General features: G+C 46.4%; 1 protein-coding gene across 10 annotated transcripts in view; it reads right to left on the bottom strand.

Moving 5' to 3' along the window:
• CACNA1E (calcium voltage-gated channel subunit alpha1 E) overlaps window positions 1-26,723 on the bottom strand; it is a 454,989-nt gene that overhangs the window by 287,675 nt on the left and 140,591 nt on the right. For 9 of the 10 annotated variants that reach the window (XM_057507926.1, XM_057507931.1, XM_057507925.1 and 6 more), the window contains exon 3: window positions 8,804-9,069. In XM_057507926.1, the coding sequence (XP_057363909.1) occupies window positions 8,804-9,069 (266 nt within the window). Of the gene's footprint in view, window positions 1-8,803; window positions 9,070-9,762; window positions 10,337-26,723 lie in introns of those variants that run through there. The other variant, XM_057507932.1, reaches the window with a different exon arrangement.

The following is a 26,723-nucleotide window of genomic DNA, read 5'->3' as shown; positions in this document are numbered from 1 at the left end:
CTGTCAGCCTCTTGTTAAGGTGCCTATTGGAAGCTGTCTTGGAAATCTTGGTGGCTCATTTTCAGTGTTAGCCTACAGAAACAAACACATCCAGTTACAGGTAATACCAGTTTACTAACTGGAGAACTTGCCCAGTAAATCTAAAGCCTGCCACGCTATCAGTCCTTTTCAAAAATAATGACTTTGTTCTAACCACCACCTGACACCATAACAGTTGTACCAAGATTTATCTCCAGATCCTATAGTATTTGTAGAGCTGAAAGGACTGACTTCTAGAACAATGCAGCTATTCTCCAGTTATGTATAGCTAGAGAAGAATGCTTTGGTTAATTTAACAAAAAAAGGGATAAAGAGCTACTTTATATAAAATCAATAGGAATTATAATTCGCGAAAGCTCTGAACACAATTAAGTGCACATGGCATTCAAACCATTTTGAACATAATGTATCATTGGTGATATTCAGAAAGCACTATGGCATTCTGTGGTGCCTAGGGGCCTTCGGTACAAATTTCAATTGTTATTATGCTATAGATCTCCAGATGCCAATTAATAAAGAGTTCTGTATAACAAAATTCCAGATAACAAATGCCTGTACTTTTTTTTCATAGGCATGTTGGGTAATACAGAAATTGAAGTGATCTTTAGCAAGATCATGAAGTAGATAAAGCTTTTACAACCTCCAAATTCCCATGTCACAACTCTTCGATTTCCCTGCTAGCCACCCAGTGCCCTGACTCCTAGAAACTTCCTCTCCCTCCATTAGAGTCACATCTGGTTCTACAGGTCCAGGTCAGTGCAACAATAGGCACATAATAGGCATTTCATTCATGCTGATTGTTAACCAAGAGTAACTAATTAAGTAAATCATTCAACAAAAGTTTATTGAATGCTCACTGGGAGCAGGCTTTGTGCTAGGTGCTGGAATGAAATGGAGCCTGTCCTATGCCAGTTCTCAAAAGAGCCTGCTTTTAAAAGGCAAGAATAAGAACTAACTCTAAATTGATAATGTCATATATTAGCTACTATGTCCCCATCCCAAGATCATCTGCATTGTGAGAGAGAATTCTGAAAGCCTCACGACCTGGACCCAAACAATAAGCTTCTGTTAGCAGCAGGGTTTCATGCTGGTATATGAGACAGATTTGGGATGGAGAATCTCCTCAGCAATTATGTTAAGACTGGCCTTCTTTAAAGGCACAGCCAATCAGGTCACAAAACCATGTAGAGCAGCGGTTCTCAAAGTAGAGTCCCCAGGCCAGAACATCAATGTCACCTGTGAACATACGACAAATGCAAATTCTCAGGCCCTACCTCAGACCTACTGAATCAGAAATTCTGGGAGTGGAGTCCAGTAATCTGTATTTTACCAAGCATCTCCTCCATATTCAGGAGATTCTGAGACACACTAAAGCTTGGGAACAGTGATGTCCAAACAGGCAGAGTGTGTATATGTGACTTCAACACAAAGAAACTAAATGAGAAATTAGCCTTGATGCTGATGGAAATCACCTGCTGAAAGGAACAGTCACTGACAGAAGCAAAATAGTTCCCAGCAGCATACAGCTGGAAACTGCCAGGACATTAGTGAGTGACTGTTGAAAATCCATTTCATGCTTTTTGACTCTGACCAGCCCCATGAGACAACAGTGTGGAAATTGTGAACGAGGCACTGAAAGTTTGAAAAACTTCAAACCTATAGCCAAGCTGAAGGCTCAGAGAGACTTGTAGAGACTAATTCTCCTCCTCACACTGGTTCTCAGAGCCTCTTCTCTGGGTCCAGGAGGCTATTCTCAGTACCCTGCATCCTGGCTATGAAAATGATGCCAGAGTCTGATCACCAGCAAGCCTTGGCTCCTGACATTGCCCAGAGCATTTCTTCCTTTCCCTGCTAACCTGTTACTCACTTGGTCAACCACATCCTCTTCATCCCTCCCCTGACGAGGAGGAAGACATAAAGATACCCCATCCCTGGCTTTAATGACACAAGCCTTTGGAAAGCTAAGGCATACATCTAAAAAAGGCTTTCCAAATTCTCCAGAGATTGGGGGCGGGGGCCAGATGCAGCAAGAATGTAGCAGGACCAAATGCAGCAAAAAACACAGCCTCCAAATTATGCAGAGTTGCAACGGGATTTCAAAGCAGCCCCCACAGGCAAAAGGACCACATGTGGCACAGGTGCCGGCAAGGCCTCTCCCCGAAGTCCCTCAGTGGCTGGACAGCAAGACCCTGTAGCTGGAGCCTCACATGGAGTCACATTCCCAAGCCCTGCCCAGCTGCCTCTGGGATGAGCTAACCACTTTCAAAATGGGTCTAGTACAGGCCTTTTCTTTTCTTTTAATATTCAAGAGGGCTAAGAATGGAAATGCTTAGTCCTACAAATTTGGAACTCAAAATACATTAAGAAAAGAAGCTCCTAAGGACCCGCTGCTCTGCCAGTGGTAGGGTGGGGGATGCCTTGGGAAACTGACACTTTCCAGTCATGCAGAGCTGTTCTCCTGAGTCTGGCCAATTTCCCCCTCTTAAGGACACAGCTTCTGGCTGCTCCTCACTTTCCAGAGATGGTGACATAGGGTCTCACCCGGTTTATAGCCAAAGAATGGCCCAAAATGCAGGGATTGGAAAATTAAGTTAACATAATTGTGGCATCCATGAGCAAAATGACATGGAAGACATCTCCCTGAAGCAGGCTTAACGCTAGGAGACCACTAGGTTAAAAGAGCCTAGAGCCTGAGCTATACTTCCTGTCCTTAATTAAGATGGATGCTGGAAATGCGACTATAAACCTAGGGTCTTCTCTCTGAAGGTGCTTGGGAAGGGCAGTGTTGTGACAGGTCCCTGGCATTTTTACCCTTCTTTGAAAGGGACTACTTTAGAAGCCACTTGGTGGTGGGGGTAGTGGGACAGGGGTGGTAGGGGGTGTGTAGTGGCTGTTATACATTAGTTTCAGTGCCTGCTTCCCCCTCCAAATTCCTCTGTGAATTCACACTGAAATTTGAAAGGAAATAGTTACAGAAACCTGCCTTTTAGCTCAATGGCTCAGCATTTATCAGTGTGAAGACCTAGGATGATGAGAGGATTCAGGGTGACAAGTACTTGGGGACATAAATATCTTCTGGTTACCCATGTTCACTGAATAGAGGAGTGAAGGAGCTGCATATTTATGGGGCACCCAAATGTAACAGGGCTGGGTAGGAGGCAGTCAGTATAAAAACAGCAAGAAAAAGTATGTTACAGAGATTATTTTCTCCCCCAGCTACCTTTCTTCTTGGGTCCCAGTTCTACTGCAAAAAAAAAGGACTTAGAGGAAAAAATTGATCTGTGCAGCTGGCCCTCTGCAGGAAACCTTGCTCATATCCAAGAGGAAGGCAAATAACCTTCCTTTTCTGATAAATCCTAGGAAAAACCCACACATACAATGAATTATTCACAAAGCCTGAACCTAAAAATGAGACAGGGAGAAATTAGAGAAAGATGGAAAGGGACAGGACTGGGCAGAAAGAGGAAGTCATGCAAAGGGCCTGGTCTCTCTCTCTCCTTGGAAAAAAAAGGGTATTAATTACAGTCATGTTTAGGTTCCGTCTTTCACGTGTTCATGATCAGTGATAAACAAAATCAGATCAGCACGGTCACCTCCGATGGGCGGGGCTCTGGAGAGCTGCAGCCTCCCGGGCAGCCCTCCCGGGGCAGAAGGCCGATGGAGCACGTGGAGTCAAAGGGTTTGCAAGAGTTCTGGTAGCTCAGAAAATCTTGACTCCGTTTTATTTTAACTAAGAATACAAAGACAGAAAGAAACCAGAGGTTGCTGAAGGGGGGCGAAGGGGGCAGCAGAGTTTGAGGAGGGGAAAAAAAACCTGCATTTGATACAGCAACAGCTAAAAAGAGATAAGCAGTTTGGGACAGAGCTAATAATTCCAGACTCTGGATCTTTCAGAAGATAAAAAGAAGGCTTGTACTTGTTATCTTCCTCCTCCTTCTCCTCCTCATCCTCCTCTTCCTCCTCCTCCTTTAATTCATAGTGTGCATTGCACCGATTGCAGGGAAAGCAAGTGGAGGGAAGCAGGGAAATAATGACATGCAAACCAACAGACAAAACTATCACATCCAAGATATTTTTGTCTCCATCGTCAAGTCATTTCATTTCTGTCAAACTCCTTCACTCCAACTCGCTTTCAGGGCTGCATCCCAATTACAACTGGTCCCCACAACAGGTCACAGCCTGATTTCTGCAAGAAACATTACCCCCACCTCATTCCAAGGGCAAAGCCAACATGCAGTTTGGAGATTGTCCCGGGAGCCTCAGAAAATGAAGCCCTTCATCCTGCAGCCCTGGTGCCAGTTGCAGTCAGTCGCTATCTGTTTCACTGTCCGCATCCCTGTGCAGGTACGCAGGAGACATGAAGCCTTTCTGCATTATCTGATCATAGGATATAATTACAGACTTCGTCCTTGTTAGCTGCCGCCCTCTGCCCTAATCGAGGTACTGTGACTCATGATCCATTAGAGTTACATCAAACTTGATATTCTTGCCAGGATTAGTCTACTATCCCGCGAGGTGTGGTGTATTTATAGGCAACCAGGAGAAAAGTATATGTGAGTATGGGAGATTTGGGAACTAAAGCTTTCAGTAACCCTCACCAAAATCCCCCCAAATAAATGAACAATTTACAAAGGGAAATTCATCATAATAAACCACATAACTTCTGACCCAAAGCCAGAGTCCTATGGGGCTACAGTGACATTCTCTGCAACAAGAAATCATGGATGAGTGGCCACATGTTCATCATAATGAGCTTCCTACTTTAAATCATGTTCATTTCCACTTATATGTGCTCCCATGCTGAGTTTACCCACACTATCAGTGGGGAAAAAATTCTCTCCCTGTCCATCAACGGCAGAGTCTCCAAGTCAGAATACCATTTCTTTCCTTCATCCTCTGACCTAGAAAAGTGCAAACAAGTGTGGGGCATCTCACAAATGCTAAGGGAACTTGTAGGTCCGCAAGGTTACTGGGCCTGGGCACAGAAGGGTTAGAGCTGGTAAGCATATGGCACAGTGAACATGGGATGACATTCAGAGCAGCCGATTTCCTAAGAAGAAGAGAACCCTTTTGTTAGATCTAATAGAAGAACAAAAAAGAAAAAGGAGGAAATATTTAAAATGTAATATCACATTTTAAATCCGATTAGCATTTTCAAAAAGGTTATGGTATCCACTGCAGAACAGATGCCATAAGAAAATAAAATTATCTCCCTATGGGATTGTAGCTTCCAAGAAAAACGAAACACATTCAGAGTGCTCTGTTGAGTTGCCACCATCTTTTAAGCCAAGTCTGGGTTATCTTGGGCATTTCTTCCCCTAAGAACTAGACCTTCCCTATTAATAACTGGATATGGTTACCCCCACACACACCCAGGTAGAGGATCCTGCAAGCGTAAATTAAATGATTCCTTTTATCTAACTGATCTTTTCAGGCTAATATGATTAAAGAGCAGTAATATGGAGTGTTAGGAGACCACTAACACAGCACACCACAGACAGCAGGGCACGTTATCCTTCTAGTCCGACAGTGGCTTTCTTTAGCCAATAAGAGACGTATTAACTCCCATAAGGCATAGTGCACAAATAATCAAAATCCTGAAGCATGTTCAAATGTCAGTCCAAAGCAGGTCTTGACATGTATTCTGAACAACCTGGTCCTCAGAGAGAACAGAGAAGTACTCCTGATTCAGTAAGTCTGAACAAGTGTGGGACACTTGTTCTCACACTTGTTCAGTCTGTTTCACTGTTGCTCATATTTCATTTTAAGTACCCTGGTCCTATCATGGATGGGAGGAGCAAGCATAGTCTGAAGTGGGGTTCAGGATTCTGAATTTTTAACCGTCTCCCAGGTGATTCAGACGGCACTCCTTGCTCTCTTTGAGAAGCAAAACTGTAGAAGATTTAGTTCATGTACAACTAAGACCTGCCTTCCTTCAGGTACACTGAAATTTCTGAAGGACCCTATTAATAGCAACAGCTAGTGTTTACTGGGCAATTAGGCAGTATTCTAGGAACATGAAATATAGTAACTCATTGAATTCTCCCAGTAGCTCATTATTAGCATCCTCATTTTACAGACAAGGAAACTGAGTTGCAGAGTAATGAAGTAACTTTTCAAGGTCACAGAGCTGATGAAGAAACTGGAATCTGAACCCAAACAGCCTTGCTCCAAAGCCTTACTGTTAAGCACTGCTCACACTGACTCCCAGTAAGAAGCAAGATATTTCAGGAAGCTGGATGTTTAGAAAGAAAGGGAAGCTAGGCTAGGAACTTAGATGCCGTACTGGAAAAAAACGCAGAACCCACAGAAGCACAATGTTTCCACATGGTCACCAGCAGAGGGAACATATATATTAATTACATTGTAGAGCCATGAGAAAAAAGCAAACAGGGTGTATTTTAAATTTTCCAACAGGGCTCCTGTACACACCTTAGCAGATGTAGCCTGAACCCTGTTACAACAGTCTAAGTGCTGCAAAACCACTGAGAAACAACTACGGAGCTAGCAGGGACCTTTGAATGGGTCGGGGCTTTCTGCCAAAACGCCAAGAACGCTGCTGAAATCAACTCCCTAGGCCCTCCTTTGACTCTCTCTGGTTTGTCCTGACCAAAGAAAAGGAAAGGGCGGAGTAAAACCACAGTCGCAGCTTGCACTGGCAATGCCTGATAGAAAGGCGGTGTCTTTGCTGCAGAAGAGAAAATGTGAAAAGCCGAGACCTTGTGGGGTAGGAAACATGCTTAGTTGTCAAACCCGGGAGCCCAGGCCCAGCAGGAAGTGCCCAGGGTGCTGAACCCGGGTGCCTGTGGAACCCTGGCTGCCTGGGAGTTTCGGTGGCGCTGTCCGAGGTGCCAATGATGGCTGCTGGCACACTTTGCCACATGCAGGGTGGCTGGTAGGCTTTGTCTACAGCAAGGAAGCTGGAGGGCGCCTGCCTGAGGAAACACGACCCTAAGAGAGAGGCGAAGTAAAGCAGCATCTGGAGGGTGGGAGATTTTAGAGAACTGTGGGGCTGCTGGGGAAATCAGTAGAGACCTGATTAGAGGAGTGTTTGCAGCCGCAGCACGCTACACAATGAGATCTGTCCGCTTCGTGCAGCGCACCAGCAGGCGGGACTGCAGGGCCGGACTGTCCCCTCTCCAGTACCCCCATCTAGACATGCTTGACTCAGGCACAGTACACCCCCCTCCCATCACTCTGTGGGGGTGGGAGGGGGAGGAGCTGCAAGGAGAAGGAGGGAGGAAGCCCAGCCAGGGGTGGTTGTGGGAGGATGAGAGCAGCAGGAAGAATATCTGCTTAGAGATGCTCCTTCGTTTCTAATGAGGGGTGCTGCCTAGAAGCGCCGTGCGCCAGCCAATCCTGGTGCTGCTGAGGCCGGGAACTAGGGAGGCCGGAGGGGAAGGCCAGAAACCAGGGTGGGGGTGGTAGGGAGATGCCCAGGCCCCAGGGGGAAGTAAGCCATGTGCCTCACTGATATGAGAGACCCAACACGGCTCCAGCTGTCTCTGCTGCACACCTAGAGAGTGGGGGTGGGGAGGAGGGAGGCTAGAGGAGGGGCCTGCTTTGCAGGTGCACCCTTCTCTAGAAATCTCTCCCCACAAGCATCAAAGTCCCATGTCTCCAAGCCTACCCCCATATTTATCACCACCCCCATGGGCTTGTTCCCTACTAATTGTCCTCACCACCCCCACCAGCTCCCAATTCCTAAAGACCTTGTCAGACACCCAGATTCTTAGTGAAGAACAAGTCAGTGAGATGCCTAATCAGCATCCTGCATTTGGTGCACTTGGTTTAACCTACAAAAAAGCTCCTTCTAGGCCCATTCACTCTGACACCACCACCAGAGCCACCCCCACTGGCTCTGTGTGGAGGGCAGTTCCCTTGGAGCTAGGGAGAGAGACAGCCTGCTTGCACACCTCTGGGCTCAGCTGAGGCAGCCCTCAGCTGGCGAATTCAGGCCTAGCAGATCTGCCTGGACCGTGGTCACTGGAAGAACATTCAGCTGGCTTAAGCATTAAGAGGCAGGAGTACCCCACCCACCCAGGATTAAGGAAAGGATGGGCCCTGTTGAACTACTTTTCCTTGGCTGAGAAGAGAACTCCAACCCTGAGCTATCTGGGCTGTCATTAGAGATTGCCTCCCCTGACACACTCATTCACTCCACTTTCAGTGGAACTTAAACTCAGTCCCCAGAGTTAGCTGGGGCCCTAAGCAAATGCCTATTTTATTTATCCATTTGTCTATCTGTCTACAGGGGTTTTGGCACAGAACTCTTGAAGCTTCTGAACTGATAAATCTCCACATGGAGCGTTGACTTTCCTACAGGCAGATCATGCAGGTGTCTCCCAGCCGGTGGGGATGTCTCCCAGTCGAGGGAGGAGAAGGGGGACTGAGTATGAAAGAAAGCCCTGAGATTAGGGGCAACCCATTCTGTGTGAAGTGACTGGGGGACCTGAAAATCAGACAAAGCCCAGCCCGGGATGGGGCAGAAACCACCACAACACCAGGCACCCAGAGATGCTAGAGATTTCCACCTAGGAAAATCAAAAACTAAAAAGTCTTACCTTGAACAGCACTAGTGCCCACTGATTTCTATGGCACCAAGCCTGCCCCTTGGATGCACTGAAGTAAAGAGTGCACTTCAGCAAAGGGGCAAATTGGCACCAGGAAGGGGACAGGGGATAAATGCCATGCTAGGTATCCCCCCTCACCCGAAGCAATGCAAAGGGCGAGAGGGCAGTGACGGTGGGCAAGAAAGGATATGGCCAATCGATGAGCTTCTTGGCATATTTCCTGACAATGTTATCTTCTCCGAAGATGAACAGAGATCTGTTGACGGTGAAACAGTTCTGCCGGACTGGAATCGGGTTGTACAAAGCCATAGTCCGCGCCCGTTGCGCTTTCGACTGCTTGTAGGCTGCCGCCGGCCCCGAGGCCGGCACGGGGGTCCCTTGCCGGTTCCTGCTCTGGTCCGAGTCTCCATCGCCCGACCCTGGCCTGCCGACCACCGCCTCCCCGAAGCGAGCCATCCTGAAGTTTAAACAGACAGAAGACACACAAAGGTGATCGCGGCCGAACACCCGCACGCAGCAGCAACAAGCAGAAAGACACACGGAGACTCAGAGCCGCATCCACACGGGCACTGGGACCACCGCCTCTGGGGAGCCTCGCGAGCTCTTCGGAGAGGAGCAGCCGCAACCCCGCCGCTCGGAACTGTTGAGTCTAAACACAACCTCTGCGGAGCTCCATTCCTCAAGGAGGAAAAAAGGGGGGAGGGCTTGGGGGTGCTCAATTTCGGAGGCAATATTTTTTTTCAAAATGCCAGTGTGTGGTGGCATTCAGGGACTGGAGAGGAGAGGGGTGGAGTAGGCTGCGCTTCCAACATAGATCCTCTTCTGGCAGACGCACCACCCCAGTTCTGGGAGAGAGGCAGGCATCGGCTCGCTAGGTAACAGTTTGGTGATTTATTGGGGGAGGGGATGGGTGAAAACAAAAGAACTTAAAAAAAAAAAAAAGACAAGGAAGGGCTATGGTGACATGCGATAGAACACCAGCCCCAGCAAGTCCATCTAAGAAATTCCACAGCCAAGACTTGGGTCTTTAAATCTGCCAGCACAGACGCATCCAAAGGTTGAGAGACAGAGAGGGAGGGGGGAAGAGCGGTGTTGAGGTTCCTGCGTAAACCGCAACGCCCAAAATATCAAAATAAGAAGTCGATCCAACCAGAGAGGGGCCAATGACTTCAGAGCTCCTGCGCTTGGGATAGAAGTTGAGCAGCATCCAGGGAGCAGCGAAGCCCGAGTGCCAGCATCCTCCCAGAGCGCTCGCCGCTGCCGCCGCCGCCTCCCGGGATCAGCATGCAACAGCGATCCGCGGCTGCGCCAGGAAGAGGGCGGGAGCGGGCGGGCGGCCGGGCGCTGGGGCGAGGGAGGAACAGGTTGCAGCCGAGCCTAGCGGTGGCCTGCCCCGGGACTTGTCCGAGCGGCGAACTTCCCCTCTAACGACTGGGTCTTCCTCCTCCACCCTGGCAGCCTCCCTCCAGGAAGCATTTGAGAAGCCGCGTAGGAGGGGCGGGGGGAGCCAGCTAGCGGAGCGCAGAGGCTCGGCGTGGAGCGCACCGGCTGCCCGGAGAGGCGGGGGCGAGGCCGCCGGGGACAGGGGCGGGGATGGAGCCGGAAGGCCCCCGGCCCGGCGCCGCGGGAGGTTCCTGGGTGCGATGCTGGTTTGGTGTATTGATTGATTTAGCCTTAGGGGAGCGGACCACCTCTGCCAAGGTCCGGGAAAGAGTCGCCTTTTCCCATGTAAAGCCTAGAGGAGAGAGGCGGGCGCAGCTGGCGGCGCGGCGGAGTCTCCGCAATAGAGCCGAGGCCGCGGGGGCGCACACGCACGCGCACTCGCCCGCCCCAGCCGTCCCCGCCCCCAGAGGCGCCCGGCGCTGGGCCGGGTGCGGGCCGGACCCCGCCACCACCGCCGAAGCGGAGTGGAAGCTTCGGCGCCCCAGAGCCGCGAAGCCGCTCCACCGCACTTCCCAGGCTGCGCGAACGCTGCCCAGGAATTTCCGCAGAGAAGGCAGCACCCTCTACCCATCTGCCCACTTAGCAGCCTAGAGGCCTCAAGACGGACGCTAGGACTTCTGGGGGCTTCGCACTCTAGTATTTGGTGCCTGCTCCCAGGGGAACTTCTGCCATCCCTCTCCAAAGGGGACAGTCTGCAGTAGCCTTTTAGGTTGGGCTCTAGCAGAGCCTTGCGCGTGCATTTCTGGAAGTGTGGTCCAGATACTGGGGCTCTAGATGGGGACCTTGAAAACTACTGTTCTCAAGATCTTAATCAGAGGGATCCTCCCACCCCTATGCTTTACCCACATCAGCTTCACTCACTTCATCAAAGCCACCCCATTAATGAAAAAAACAGAACTAGTATCTAAGCTGCAATAATGGGAAAGGCGGACTCCAGTCCCTGGAGAGAATTCCCTAGGTTTAGCAACCAAGCCCTTCCCCAGGGGTGCCTCAGTGGTCTGAACTAAGGAAAGGTACCAGTCACCCACTCCCATGTCCACACCAGCTGGGGCACAGCTTCCTCTGCTTTTTGCTGTCTTGGCCTCAGCACAGAGTCCCGTCCAAATCCTCCCCACGTGAGCAACGGAACAGAAGGGGGTGGGGGGCTGAGGAAAGCAAGAGACTGACCAAGCCCAGAGGTTGGAAGTCATGGGTGAGGGTGGCTTCATGAGTGTTAAAGGCAGCGTCTCTGTGTGTGAGCCTAGCTGGGGGGAAGGAAGGTGCTATCTGAGTGAGAGGCATGTGTGTTCCTACTGGTATGTAGTCTGCATGTGCAAGGCCATGTGAGTACTGACATAGGTCTACAGTGTGAGGATGTATGTGTATGTGTGGAGGGCAATTCTCTGGGTACCAGAAAACCAAAGGAATGGTCTCAGCATGACCCACCCTGCCGGCTGGCATTGCTGCCCTTGGGGATAGCCTGGTGACCTTTTGATTCAGGGAAGTCCATCTCAGGCCTTGAAATTGCTATTCAAAGTGAGTCAGCTCTGACTAGTATTTTGAATTCACATTATGTCTGACTCTGTCCTTCTATCTACTTTAACTGGAGGGTCCTTTTCTGTCTGAATACCAAGTCAGAAGTGAAAGTGGTGCTATGAACGTTGAGTCCCACCAGCCTGTTAGTCATTTAGAACCAGTCACAAGTGGCTCAGTAACCTTGTAAATTATATAGGATTAGAAAGGGCTTTCAGAAATCATGATCAGATCCATGCTCTCAGGCAGGACCATAATCCATAGCACAAAATTCATTCAAATCACTCCTTTGACAAATATATTTGAGTACCAAGCACTGTTTTAGGTACCAAGGTACAGTAATGAACAAAACAGATCATTTCAAGAATAGTACCCTCTTCCTGCATTAAGTTAGATTCTATAGCCTTACTGACTAGAATGCTTGAGGGACCTCATTCTCATACGAGAACTTCACCCCTTTCCTTCGTTCATGTCTTGGTCTTCGCAGGCTGGAGGGTGGCATGCCTATTTGCTACTGCTCAGGAAAAGCAGAGCTCACCAAACTTTTACCTCTAGAAGAGGTTCCTAGAAGATCAGGAACACTTGACTTGTGTCTTCAATATCACCCACTCAGCAGAGATGTAATACTAGTTTCCTTTCCTCTCTCTAAAATGTCCTGGGCTCTCTATGGTTGCTGTAATTCTTTAGATCTTGAATCCCCAAGATAGGATATGATACATGGAAATGTAAGGACTCACTGGAGTTGAGGCTTACCTACCTGTTTTCTGAGAGAGATCACAAACACATGGGTTTGAAATAATGTAGAATATACTTTTGTGAGCACCTCTGTAGGGGACTTAGGGACTGGGAATTGTTGGAGGATGCAGCATGATAGCATGAATAGCTTTGGGAATGGACCTGGCCTAAGGGCAATAGTGCTGGGAGGGAAGGTACACTCTCATATTGCCCCCACCTAGCTGTCACAGCCCTTGAGACCTTTGATATCTGCAAACTTCTTTAATGCTCTCCAATGCCCCCAGCCTCTCAGCCCTCAGAGGCTACAATTTTAAGGGTTGAATAATATGTGTTTATCAGTTATCATTTTACATAAACCTCGCTCCAAACCTCTGTGGTCAGCCTAGTAACTCATGTATTATGACCCCAAATCAGCAGAATTTCAGAGACTCAGAAGTTTCTGAAATCAGCAGATTTCAGAAACGTTAAGTAGTTTGCCCATATCTGATCAGAAGCAGATTTTGGACTTCTAACAGATCTTCTGACTTCCACTTTATGGCTCTTTCTAGTACCAGGCTATGGGCAATAATAGTGTAGTTCTAATCATTCATTGTCAAAAAAAGGAACTATACAATCACATAAGCCTGCTGGAATGCTGTGCTTACCAGCCTCAAATTGAATTTGAACAGTAGCCAAAGGCTCCTGGGACCTTGCTGGGAAGGCACTCAGCTGGGAGCACATCTATTGCCCTCAAGATCCCCCACGATCCTTAGAAAAAAACAAAATCTGGTCATTGCTGTAATGGTCTTCATAAGGGAACTTGGGAGCATTCTGCCTCCAGTGTCCCTAGTTCCACTGTCCTCTTAAAGACCCACAAATGGAAACGTATAAAATCAGCAATTGGTCTTAACTTTGATTGCAAACAGGTTTCTGAAAATCCCTTTCCAGCCCAGGAGGGACCGTAGCAGCATTTTCCTGTTATCAGAGCACCATCTACTGGTACTTGTGAGCACATCGCCGTGAGCACAGGTATCACACTTCAAGGCCTAGACATCCCTATGGTGACCTCTTGCCACCAGTCCTCTACTTCCCTAAGGGCCTTTGTTGAGGTCAAAGCTCCAGATTTCACTACAAGACAACTACCCTCTCCCAGACGTAGGCAAGTGCAGCCCCACACACTTGGCACAAGGTAAACACATACACACAACGCACAGCTTACTGGGATACAGCCAAACGTTCTACATGTTTTTCTGCAAGCAGTGACCTGCAGACGAGACACCCAAGTGAAAAGCTTTCTTGGATTATTAATCCTTTGCACACAGTTCAATGTCAAAGCCTTCACTCTGCAGCCCCTGTGCCCCAGGACACCATCTAAAGTACAAGCAGGAGGAAAGGCAACCGGTAGAGGGTCCCTCCAGCCCCCTATTCAAAAGCAAATGAACAAGCTGGCCACACCACCCTGGACCAGGCAGACCATGGGAGTTGGTACTAAGATGGACATACATGTGTGGCAAAGAAGGAGAAGCACTTAGCCTACTCCCCTCATTCACAAAGCTCTTCTCATACTTGTCAGGCCTTGAGCCAGCTTTGTATGAGATTTTAACCCATTGCTGAGGAGTCTGCAAATCTAGCCTCATCCAAAAAGCATGTGCCTCCCCCACCAGCGCACTCCCTCAGTTCCCCCTACCCTGCCAGTAGACTCAGATAGCTTACACTTAAGCTATCATAGCCCCCTTTGTTCTATTTTTCCCCTGTTGAGCTTTTCCAAGAAATAGACTCTTATGCAAAGCAACGCTCTAAGGAACATAATGCAGAAAGGATTTGGGAGTGAGTTCTTAAGAAAAAAGTTGGCAGGAGACCATGTGCAAGTTCACAACAGAGCAGAGGAGCATTATGGCAATGCAGACATCTTGGGAGTCTGCTGGCTTCCGCAATGCCTTACACCCCTCACCTGGGTGAAGACAGAACTTCACATGCTTATGTAATGTCCATCCCTAGAACCAGCACTTCTCGAGCCTATGCCTGTGAAACACCACAGCTCTAACACTCCATCAGCTAACTATAGAGGTGCAAATTTTGCTTAAAAATGTTTTTTAAACCATTCATTTATGACAACTCAATATTGCCTGGGTGCCAACCGTGGTCATGTGATCTCACTGCATTTTCACTGCAAGACTGTGAGGCCCATTCTACTGTCTGAGGCCCAGAGGGTGAGGGATTTGTCCAAGTGCAGAGCTAGGAACGAGCAGAGCTGAATCTCCTGATAACAAAGTCAGGATTGCTTACAGTGTGTGGCCTCTATTAACCTACTGGATATGCCAAATAATATTTTCCTAAGAGCCTGGTCAGAGGCATGATGATCTTGGACCTTGGAGAGCTGAGGCATGCCCTTGAGCCTGAGAGTGTCCCAGAGTGTTAGATTTCTAAGACTGCATGAGCTGTCCCACAGAGCTGCTACGAAGATTGAGTTAGTATGTGCAAAGCTTTTAGAACAGTGCCCACCACACAATAAGCACCATATCCATGTTAAATACATTTCAGCTGTGGCCAGAGTGACACACAGCAAATAGCACATATCTGGCAGCTGTGTGTTTCTCAAAGCTGACTGCAGAAGTGCAGCCCAGGGATGGCTTCTGTGGGTGTTGGGTAGACAGAGGGGCAGGAAAGGATAAGCGCCTGAGACTAGGTCAGAAAGACAAGTGGGGGAAAAGAAAAGTATTAAGAGTAAAGAACCCAAAGACCTTGGGAGCTGGGAGAGACAGGGGTTTGTTTACTTACTGATTAGTTCATAAACCCACTTAACACATACTCACTAAACCCTTTTAATGTGCCAGGCATTGTTCTCAGGGATTCTGAGACTCAAGGATAAATTAGACACAGTCGCAGCCTCTAGAGCTTAAGACGAGAAGAAAAGAGTGTCTCATGAAGGGCTCTCGTCCAAGGCAGAAGGTAGTGTGCAGCCCAGAGAGCACTGCGGGAGAACCGCGAGGGGAGACGATCCCTCTGGCTGGAGGAAGGCAGGAAAAAGGCAGAATCAGTGAGATCCCTCTGAAAGAGATGGTACTGGAGGACAGGAGCAGAGTGGAACAGCGGCGTGGAACAGCAGCGTGGAACATGAGTGCCTGGGCTGTGGAGGGTAGGCAAGATGCATGGGATTGGGTGCATGGACAGCATTTTTGGACAGCATTTTTATTTGCTTTCAGTGTATCTAGTATCATAAAAATTCTAGTTTTATCACTTCAATCCTCTCTTCACCATAAGGTAAGGCCACTTTTCAGCCCGGACAAGGGTCAAACATATTTAACCAATAGACATTAACCCTTCCTGGGAAAGTCAGTTTGGAGCTTCAATGTTTAGCCCCAGATAGGAAAGGACCCCTGCTCCATCAACGTACACCTCAACTCCCACCCTGGGGTCCAGCCTTGCTTCCAGCCAAGGCAAAGTACCACAGGACGACGCTGCAGAGCTCCACCTCTGACTGATGGGAGTAAGTGGAGGATGCAGCAGTGTCTATGGGTGAGAACAACCGACAGAAGCACACCCCTCCATCCGCCTCCTTGGCCTCTTGACTCAGAAAACAAAATACAGCCCCCACACTGCAAGGCTTGCTCAGCCTGGGTGGGCACAGGCTGATTCATTCATTCAGCAAACATAAAATGAGCATCTTCCACGTGTCAGGCAGCGTGTCAGGTGCTGGAGCAAAGGAGGTGGTGCCTCGGGCTGTAACCTGAACTTGCTGGTCTTGATCCACTCCCCACATTTCACTCTTGAAGACAGCAACCCAATATTGTTAAGAGCAGCTCATGGCTGAAACAGAGCCTAGAGGAACCCTGAAGTCCCAGAGGAGAGAACTTGATTCCACCACGCTCCCCAGTCTTGCCTCTGACGGGCCTCTTTGGATTGGAATCATCAGCAGAGTAAGCCACCACCTGTCCATCACCACACCCTTTCTCTCCCACTCTCTCCTACACTGAGCAGCTGCTTACACCCACCTGGTATAAAATAATCAGAGTGAATAAGGCATCCCCATATGATATGGACTTAAGGCCAGTTTTGAAATGTGTGCCTGGGCGGGCCATGTGCTGGCTCTGTCCCTTCCACTCCCCAGAAATCGCACCAAGACACCCCTCCCACCACTGACCTCCCATGCTCCTGATTTTCCTCTCCTTTTCCTTGACCACTCTGTAGCATCTGGCACCCCTGACTCCCCTCCGTCTCACAGTTCCCCCTCTTGGTGCCCCAACTGCCACACCTCCCAGTTTCTCACTGTCTGCTTCCTTTTCTCGCCTCACAGTGCGAGCACCCAAGGGTCTGTCTGCAGCCCCTGCGTCTTTTCTGACTTGCCTCCCTTTGGGGCCACAGCCTACCTCACAGGTTCCATTATCCCCTCCCCTTCCACATCTACTCTGGATACCCTGCCCTTTTACCTCATTTCCAGACCCAAATGCCCAACTAAGTAACGGCTGTCTCCATAGGGACTGTCCTTCATCAGCTCAAACGCAATGCATTCAAAAGCAGATTCACTGTCCTGCCTTCAAAGGAAGCTCCGCCTTCAAAAATTACAGTTTCTACCCAGGTGACATCATTCTCCCTGTCAATCACTTCACTTCGGTGGTTCCTTGCCGCCTAAAACACAGCCAGACTCCTTCGCCTGACAATTCAAGAGATTCTGAATTCAACCTACCTTTCCAACGCCCTCTCCCATGTACCACGGTACTAACAGTTACATGTCATGCCCACTACTACCTCAAAACTCTTGCTCACACCACCGGCTTCAGACTAACCCAAAGCCCTCTTCTACTTTTTCTGCTTCTCCAACTCAGAGGTATTCTTCAAGGTGTGGTTCAGTTCGATTCTGCCTCCTCCATGAAGGCTTCCCTAACCTCTCCAACTTTCTCTGATCTCCACCTCCTGTAAACTCATGAACTTCTGTATTATTCATATCATACCTTGTTTACCCACTGCCATTGTTGTCAAGGGTCTATCGTCACCAGGCCGTTCCTATTTTTCAATAATGTGTGCCTTGTCTCCTCCTCCACTGCGGTATAAGCTTCTCAAGAGGAGAGAAGCCTCATTTTATTACCTACAATGCCCACATTATACTATCCCCATAGCAGCCCTTTACTAAATATACAGTCAACAGATGATGACTGAGCCCCCATCAGTCTTTCTGGTGAGAAGGAATTTTGGCACCAACCAGGCGGCTGGTCCCTGTCTGAGGGGCTGCCCTTCCCCAACACACTCTGGCTCCGACTCTGAGGCTGCTCTTGGTCAGGTGTGTACAGCTGTTCTTTCTAGGCTGAGTGTCCCTCTCCTTTATATCAAGAAAATGAGCTTCCCTCTCTTGGAGGAAATCAGGTGACTAACTCAGGGGGAGCTTCCCTGGCATAGCATCGGCCTCATCCTCATTTAATCAATCGTTAAATCATAGCGTTCGCTCTCTTATGAGGAATATCTCCTGCTCTAAAAATATGGTTGAAGTAGGATTTGAGGAATCGGTTATTAAAAAGAGACATTCAGACCACCACATAAAGAATAATTCAGATCCCGTTCCACAGCATATGAAACAGACAAGAATGAAAATATTCAGAAAAAAAAAATGAACTATAGTCTTAATTGGTTCTATCTCTTTGCTCTACAAAAAAAGTAAATATTATTATACCCCTTTCCCTTGTGAAAATTACATGGGAAAGAGGCACACGCTTTGCCTATATGCAAATGCACATGCTTGATTCTGATCTGATCTCAAGTTCTGCCAAGTGTACAAACATATGAAAATAATCTTCCTATGCTGTTGGGAGCTTTCAGACAGGCTTCATATAATACAATACAGTGGAGAATTACAAGTTCTTTTAAAGAGTTCTAAATATTCCTACTGTGCCATTTAAAATTGGGAAAGGTGGCAATGTCATTCTCAATCAAGAAAGGGAATTTCTGAAATATTCCTAAAGACTCTTAATAGGCCAGCCCCTTGACACACAGAGACACACTCCCACTACAGCCCTTTCCCTTAGAGACATGTTTTTTTTCACATGATTTCTCCATCACTCAGTCATGTTCTTCAGAAACATTCTGTCAGGTATAAAGTGGTCTAGTATTAATATAATAACCCAAAGGTTCTTATTATACTATTTTCCTTTGCTAAAATAATCTCTGTTCTCCAGTAAGTCATAATTTCAAATTTCAAATTCTAGGACAAAAAAAAAAAAGAGAAAAATGAACATGCATCAAACCGGTTAGAATAATTACAAGAAGAGTATAGACAATTGGGTTAATGATAACAGGTATTAACTAATTATGTGCAAGCCACTGTGCTAAACCCTTTACTGTCCTTATTTCTTATAATAATCCTATATGGTAGATGTGGGATTAATGGGATTAATACATAAATCAAGTAATATAGAAATCAAATGTACAAATACATATGACTTGATTGTTTTTCCCACAACTCTTGATGTGTGATCAAAAACAGAATGATGAGAACCAAAACAGTTCCCACGGCTCGGGGCCGCCTTCATGGTTTCAGTATCCTTGAGAAGCATCGCGTCCTTGGGCTAGACTCAAGGCCAGATAACGATGTTTAAAGTTCATTTTAAGTTTATTTGCTCAATAAATATGAGAAGTGCCTTTTCGGCATTACTCTTGCGCTGTTAAGCCTCGAGTCCCCTGGCTGGTCCTTTCAGATCTTCGATATCCCATCGTGTCTCCTCCCTTATCTGCGGGTCAGAAGCAGGGAGGAACCGACAGTAGGTACTGTTGTAATCTCCATTTTACAGATAAGCAAAACAAGGCTTAAAGAGATTAAAGAATTTCCCTTAAGGTCAGAGAGGTGGTGAATGACACAGCAGAAAGCCAACCTAGGTCTATTTGACTCCAAAATCCATTAGTCACTTTATTTTGTGATGATCCTAAAGCCCAAAAGGCAAGAAAATATCCAGACACTATAGCAGGTGCTGAGGGGCCTCAGAATAAGTAAGTCATTAGAAAGTGAGATAAGACAGGAGACTTGCACCTCAGCCCTGGTTGGGTTTACTGCCCCGTGTGCAAAACTGACAGCAATAATGTCTGCCCTCTGAATCTCAGGAGCCTCCTGACAGACCGACTGTGGCAGTGGATTCTCAAGTGCATTATGTTCCAGTACAGGCTGGTGCAATTAGCCTGACCCACCGCGGCTGGAGGCCTGTGTTGCAGGCTCCCAGAACAGCATGAGCCACACCGAGGAGCATGGAGTCCTGCTTCAAACACAGCTTCAACTCTTCCAAACTTCTCAAAATCCAAGGGATTTATGATTGCACACAATTTGCTCACAATGAACATGGTTTTACTCATATTTACTTGTTTTCCAATGAATGGCCAAATCTACCCAAAATGCCCCAAACCCTGGGCTCCCTGGTGGGCCAGTCTCAGGCAGCCATCTGGAAAAGCTGTCAGTCAAACCCTGGGAGTAAGTGAGGGAAGGAGGCAAGGGCGGGGAGATGGTGTCCCGCACCAGCAAAGGATGGTCTCCTGCAGTGCAGGCCAGAATGGTAGCTGGTGCTCCACATTCAGCAAAGCAGAGGGCAACAATATTCCTACCATTCAGGAATATCGATCCTGATCATTAGGTATGGCTTCAATTCTTTTTTTTTCATGAATACTTCTGCTGTCAACGCATGCCACTATAGGATTTGGCAATTTTAAACCCTCCTGCCTCTCAACTTGTTGTTTTCCTGCCGGCACTCCAGCAGGTAAGACACCCACAGACTCACAGTGCTCTGGGCTGTAGAATTCACAGGAGTCTTTAATGTTCAGGTTATTTTTAAACTTTTAGGCCACTTTCCCTTCCCACAAACAGCAGGCCTGCCATTTAGAACGGTGTTTAACCCACACCCCACCTGCCTTGAAACTCTAGCTCTTTGTTAAAGGAAACAATCCTTCAAGTAAGCACACACACACACACACACACACACACACACACACACACACACGCGCACACCCCTAAAAACTGAAGACAGACACCAGCTCACTGGGGTGAAGGACCCAACTCCCAATGTTGAGATTGTTGAGATGATGTGTATGAAAATGCTTTGTACACTTAGAGTGCCACCCCACTGAGGGTGGGATATTTGCAGGGGCAGACACCAGGCACTATAGCTGGTGTTAAAAGGCAGCTTCCTGTTTCCAAAAGGGAATTTTACCAGAACAATCAAAGCACTCAGAGGTCCTCCATTTGCCTAGGGAGCCAGACAGGGGCTGGCTCAAAGGGCATTAGGTTATAATTTTCTTCAAATTAATTACACCTTTTTTCTAAGTAGAAAACATTGGAGGGAAGGAAAAGAAATTCAGAAAACACTTCAACAACAAGAGTGAAGGAGGAGAATGAAAGAAAAAGTTTAAAAGCAGTAACATTTGTGGAAGGATAACTATACACTTTGTATGTGTTACCTTGTTTGATCTGCACAAGAATCCCATTAAGTGGGTATGTTTCGCTTCAATCATTTTTCAGAGGTGGCAACTAAGATCAGAGTAACTAAGTCCCTAAACAAAGATCACAAAGCCAGTAAGTGGCAGAGCTACACTAGCTCCTGGAGCCTGATGCCAGAGGTTACATTTCACCACTACACTCACTGCAAGAGACAAGCTGAAGGAGCAAGTGTGGCCTGAACCTCTGGCTAGACCTCTGGAATGGGTGCAGGAGCCCAACCTTAGCGTCACTCCAGATTCAATAAGGGCCAAGCATGGGTACGGGGCCTCTTCCAGAGCCAAAAGCAGAAAGAGAGGAAAAGTCCCTTTACCTAGAATCTGCAGACTTTGCATGAGCTACAAATCCCCACACGGCCACTCAACCATCGAGGATGGCACAACACATCGACCAGACAGTGTCCACATGTCCTTGGTGGGATACCTCTCAGAGCAAAGGCTGCAGCCTCTATACTCCAAGAGCCTATTATGAAATCAATCAAGCAGCTTTCTCTCACAGCAAACTGTTTAGCCAAAACTCATAACACACGGGGGATGAGTCACTGGGAGCCTCCTCCTCTCCCTCCTCACCCTCTGGCTGAGGCACCCAGAAGTGACAAAATGATCAGGTGGCTCAACACTTTACAGCTAAATACATCCAAGGGATTTTTAAAGCCAGAGCCTGTTTGCCTGGAGGCTACCATTCTGCGGCATCCGGGCCTCAGCAGGAACGGGCTTGCCTGCCTGGCTGCTTCCCGCTCAGGGAAGTGCCCATGTACCTCCCCCCTCCTCCCCGACTGCCCCTTCACCTTCCTCTTCCCCTTTTCTCCTCCCACCTCCTAAACGTGTAATCCTCTGAGCCTGTTTCTTACCTTCTCCTCTGTGTGTACACTCTCTCCTGATGATCTCAGCCATCCAGATGGCTTTGACTCAAGCTAATAGCTGGAGCACTCCCAAGTCTTTATGCTTGGCCGCGCTCTTCTTAAAGTGTGGTGCCACATTCACAACTGCTCAAATGGGCTTCTCCACGTGGCTAACCTGACAGCACTATGAATCAATCAACTGGTTTAGGAACAGACTCAGCGTCTTTCCCTCCAAACCAGCTCCTTCCCAGATCTGTTTAGAGACTCCCCCAGCTCAGGGATACAACTCTGCATGCATCTCTGGTTCTTCCTCCTGCCCACCTCCTACTCCCACCATTCCCCAAGTCCTGGCCCTTTGTTCTCTACCCATTTTCACAGTCTCCTTTGTCTTTCATTTGCACCACTGTGCGTCAAGTTCAGAAATTTACGCCACCTCCTCAGAAGATGGGAAAAGCCTCCTAGCCCTCTTCCTTTTCTAGGTTCTACCACAATAGCACAGCATATTGTATAGCCCAGCTCTCACCCTATCCCCCCACTTCAGTGCAACAAAAGTCAAGAGTTTGTTCAATGTTGTATCCCCTGTGCATGGTACAGTGTCTGGTAAAAAGTCATTAAACAAATTTATTGAATGAATAAATGAGTTTTCTAGTCCCTACCTATTCTCTAACAATGGAGTCATGAGATCTTATAATTTAAATGTCATCCCATCTAAGTTCTTATTTTAAGGACCAGGATGAACAAAATGTCCCCCTCCCCCCAAAGCTCCCAGCAATACCTCCTACTGCTTTGCAGCACTTAACTGCTGCCCCAGTGAAACAACATTGATCACCAATCCACAAATCATCTGGAAACAGTCTGCCTGCGAGTCACTTCTCACGTTCTTTCCCCCTTCATTTCCCTTCTTCCACATCCACTTGCCAAAAAGACTTAAAAGCCCAGGTCATACAATACTTCCTCTATGAAGCACTCTGTGATCATACAAGAAGCATGATCTCTCTCTCCACTGAGAATTTCTGGCACTTCATGTCCCCTGCCTCAGATTCTGGGGTGTATGGAGCTCTGCTCCCCCACTACACTGCCAGGGTCTTGACTTGTACATCGTTACTTTGCCCATGTAACTAATGCCTATGCATTGTGGTACTAAATATACATGTTTACTGAACTAACAAATGAATGAAATGCATGAATAAACAAATGGTAATTCTATGCAAAGCCAAGTGGACACAAACAGAACGTGCATTTCTTAGAATCTGTGCCATGTCGGGAAGGTTGAGATATTGCTGGGAGCATCGGTGGCAGGGGTTGGGGTGGGGGGCATTTTGTTCAGACCTGCTCCTTAAAATATGTACTTGGATTGGTTGACATTTAAGTTTGCTTTCAACTTGAAAAGCTAGAAGTGACAAACCTGTTCTGGAGACAATCAGTTCAGCTTAAGCAGATGGTCCTCAACCCTCCTCTCAAGGGTATAAGTGCAACTCACAAACCTATGACAAGATGAGTGACCCAGTGTGTGAACACAAACACAGTGATCGGTGTGAACCTGCAAAGCTCCAGCACTATGAGTACAAGGTTTTGTTCTTTGGTAGAAAGGGGAGGGATATTTTTAATTTATTTCACTTGATTCATGTGTCTACGGATGTGGTGTGAGCAAATGTGGTCTGTGTTAGATAGAGGGTAATTTGGATACAGAAGCTTTCTTAATCTAGCCGCACATACATCCTCTTCTAACCCTCCATTTTACAGAAAAGACACACAGAGCAGGGTTTCTCCACCTCAGCACTACTGACATTCTGAGTCAGATCATTCTTTGTCATGTGGGGCTGTCCTGTGCAACGTGAGATGTTCAGCGGCATCGTTGGCCTTTAGCCACTAGATGCCAGACGCACCCTCAAGTTGTGAAAATCAAAAACATTTCCAGGTTGCCAAATGTCCCTTTATGGGGCAAACCTTCTCCTGGTTGAGACCACTGGTGTTGAACAGTTCACCGAGTTGCTCCAGATTATACAATTCACCAGCATCCTTACCAGGAATGCCATAACTCCCAGTGGAAGGCCCTTGACCCAGTACACACTATCTCCCACTCCCTCCCCTCACGTCTGGTAAGACACAGCCTTTAGGAGCTGGAGTGAATTGAACTGCACCCCCAGTTTTCTAACAGCCTCACATGGGTTCCACACCTTAATATAAAAGAGACACGTGTTTCACAGAGCCTGAAGGGAGAACTCAGTCTAAAAAGAGGTAAGTGATCACGATCCAACCACATCTGCCTAAGGCTTAGCAACTGCATCTCAGACAAGTTCTTCTCCTTCTAATCTGAACACTAAGAAGTGTGGTCCCAAGGCCCCATCAAGAGTAGGTTTTCCCCCATCAGAGTAGCTTTGTTTTCAGTGAAAACTCTTGTACTCGTGTTTTCAACTCAATCCTTCACACACACACACACACACACACACACACACACACACACACACACACCCTGCTTCTCCTTCTCTTTGCCTCCCCCTCTGATTTTTACTAGAGAAAAACTTGAGTCCTTCAACTTCTCCTTTCATCAATACCCATGGTGGTCCATCTTTGCTTCTAGAATTTGTAACTAGAACTTGAGAACCATCTCCCTGTTTCCGGATTCTGATCTTGCATTTCCTAAAAAAGCTCAGTCACTTCAGGCAAGATATTTTTAGGAGCTGCAGGTAAGGACTTATCAATGTTCACTTTTCTAAGTGACCTGCCATTAGCTAAGCACTCATGTACCATCTAAGGGGGCAGAAAGTAATTACCCATTAATGCACTGCTGTTTCTCCCCCACTTCCTTCCTCAAATTCTTCCTTACACCCAGTCCAGCACCCTGAGTAACCTCTCCGTTAGGAACATCACACTTATAAGTCTTAGAGGACTGTGTATCCCCCAGGAAATATGTTTTGCTTTCCTATTCTCTCAGTAAAAGCCAGTCAAAAATCAGTACTAGCAAGATGGAAGATTAAGAAAAATCTCCTGCTGCAAACTTCTAGAAAACTAGATAAAGTACAGGAATATATTTTCAGATATGTATTGCAAATATATATAATATAATTGCAAAATATAAAAGGAAATTCCTAGGAGGCATTGAAAACTACAAGACAAAGCATGTGAGCTAAAACAGCAGCTGTTTCATGGGCAGTGATCAGTCTTGGTAACCCAAGAGGACTTAACAGATGGGTTTTGGTGCCCATTCAACTCTACAACAAAAGGAGATAAGGAGAAAGCTCCTATCTGTGAGTGAATGAGAAAAAGCAAAACCCTGAGAAATCAAAACCCAAGATCATAGGTTACATAGATTTATGAACTGAATTCCCTCGATATGTTCTAAAGGGCTCAGGAGCCCTTAAGTCAAAAAATAAATGCAAAAATTATTCCTATTAACTTTCCTGGGTCAAGTAAAAGAACGTAAGAAAACCATTTGAGGCTACTCTCATTTCCCTAAGAGAGACAAACATTACTAGACATGAGCTTTCAATCAAAACTTTCTAAAAACACAAGGAAAACACTCCACTATGAGGGAAAGTTAGCTGAGATAATAAACAAGAGAATTAGAACAATAGAGCTTGAAATAATAGGAAACGTATAAAGAAAGAAAGCGGTAGGATACAGTGAGAAAAAATTTTAAGTGGCAAATATAATTTCTTGTCAGGAAAATGTAACCACTGAAATTAAAGGCGGTAATAAGTTAACTATTAAGTGAGATACAACTAAGGAGAACACTGGTGAACATGTAAACACTGTGAAGACACACCGCAGTATACAGCACAGAGAGATAATGAGATGGAAAACCTGATGAACGTTAAGAGACAGGGAAGACAGAATGAAAAGATCCAAAATAGAGCTAATTAGAGTCCTAGGAAGAGAGAATAGAGACAGTATTGAGAGATAAAGGATAAATTTTCCAGCATTAATGAAGGATATAAATCCTCAGAGTCAAGAAATTCAGTGAGTTCTAAGCAGGGTAAATAAAAATTAGTGCAATCTATACACATTCTAGTGAAACATCAAATGATATAATAAAATTATGAAGAGAAAATCTTCAAAGCATCCTAAAAGAAAAGACAGATTTCCTATGAGAAAACAACAGTCAGATTACCAGCTATAATAACAGAGACCAGAAAACAATGGAATAATATCTTTAAGTGTTAAAAGTACTCAGCTAACGTATTTTTTGAAATTGAGGCTTTCTTATAAAAGTAAAGATGAGCTTAGCTCTGAAGTTCAGGTGAAATAAGTACTATACAATATTCCTCAAGAAGGAGATTTAAATGGAAGAAAAGAAAGGCATGAAGGAAAATGGCATGATGAGCAAAGGATAATAGTTAATATGAGGACAAATCTAAAATAAAGATGAGAGATTTGTGAAAACACACACACACAAACATACACATGAGATAGAGCTATGTCACTAGATAACACTGCCGTATAAGGTGGCAAGGATGATCAGAAGCTAGGTGTTATTCAGAAGGAGTACAGAGTTGATGTTGACCATATCTTTGAAGTGAGGTATATGACTAGGACACCCACTAAAACTGTATCAATTCGATGTTGTGACTGAAGTACTAGTCAACATAAGAAGCAAAGAAAGAGAAAGAAAAGCAATCGGATTTCAAAGGGGAAAAGAGGCTATCATTATTCACAGTTGATGCTATGTACAAAATATAAGAGACCCTACCAAAAAAATGCTCAGAGTAATAAAAGAGTTCTACAGGAATACTGGATATGAACTAAGTATACAAAAATGCAAATTCTGATACAACTGCCACAAAGAATCAGGAAATACAATGATAAAAAGATATGCAATAGCATCAGAACTGTCAGGCACCTAAAAACAAATCTAATAACTGATATTCAATGGAAGATGTAAGGAAAAATTTTAAACTTTCTTGAAGGACTTTAAGGAGGACCTAAGCAAAAGAAGAAATATATCCTGTTCAGGGATGGAAAAACTAATTAGCTTAAAGATCACAATCCTCCTACCAAATAAGTCTATAAATCCAGTTCCGATCAAAATCCCATTCTTTAATGAAATGTGACAAGCTGCTCCTAAAAGTCATATGGATAAATAAAACGAATATCTAAAACAATTTGGCAGAGGTGTGGGGAGAATTTGCCCTAAAATATC

The sequence above is a fragment of the Manis pentadactyla genome, chromosome 9, assembly GCF_030020395.1.
Source record: "Manis pentadactyla isolate mManPen7 chromosome 9, mManPen7.hap1, whole genome shotgun sequence".
NCBI lineage: Eukaryota > Metazoa > Chordata > Mammalia > Pholidota > Manidae > Manis > Manis pentadactyla.
The sequence above is the reverse complement of the archived record's forward strand: the minus strand, read 5'-3'. Positions and strand labels throughout refer to the sequence as shown.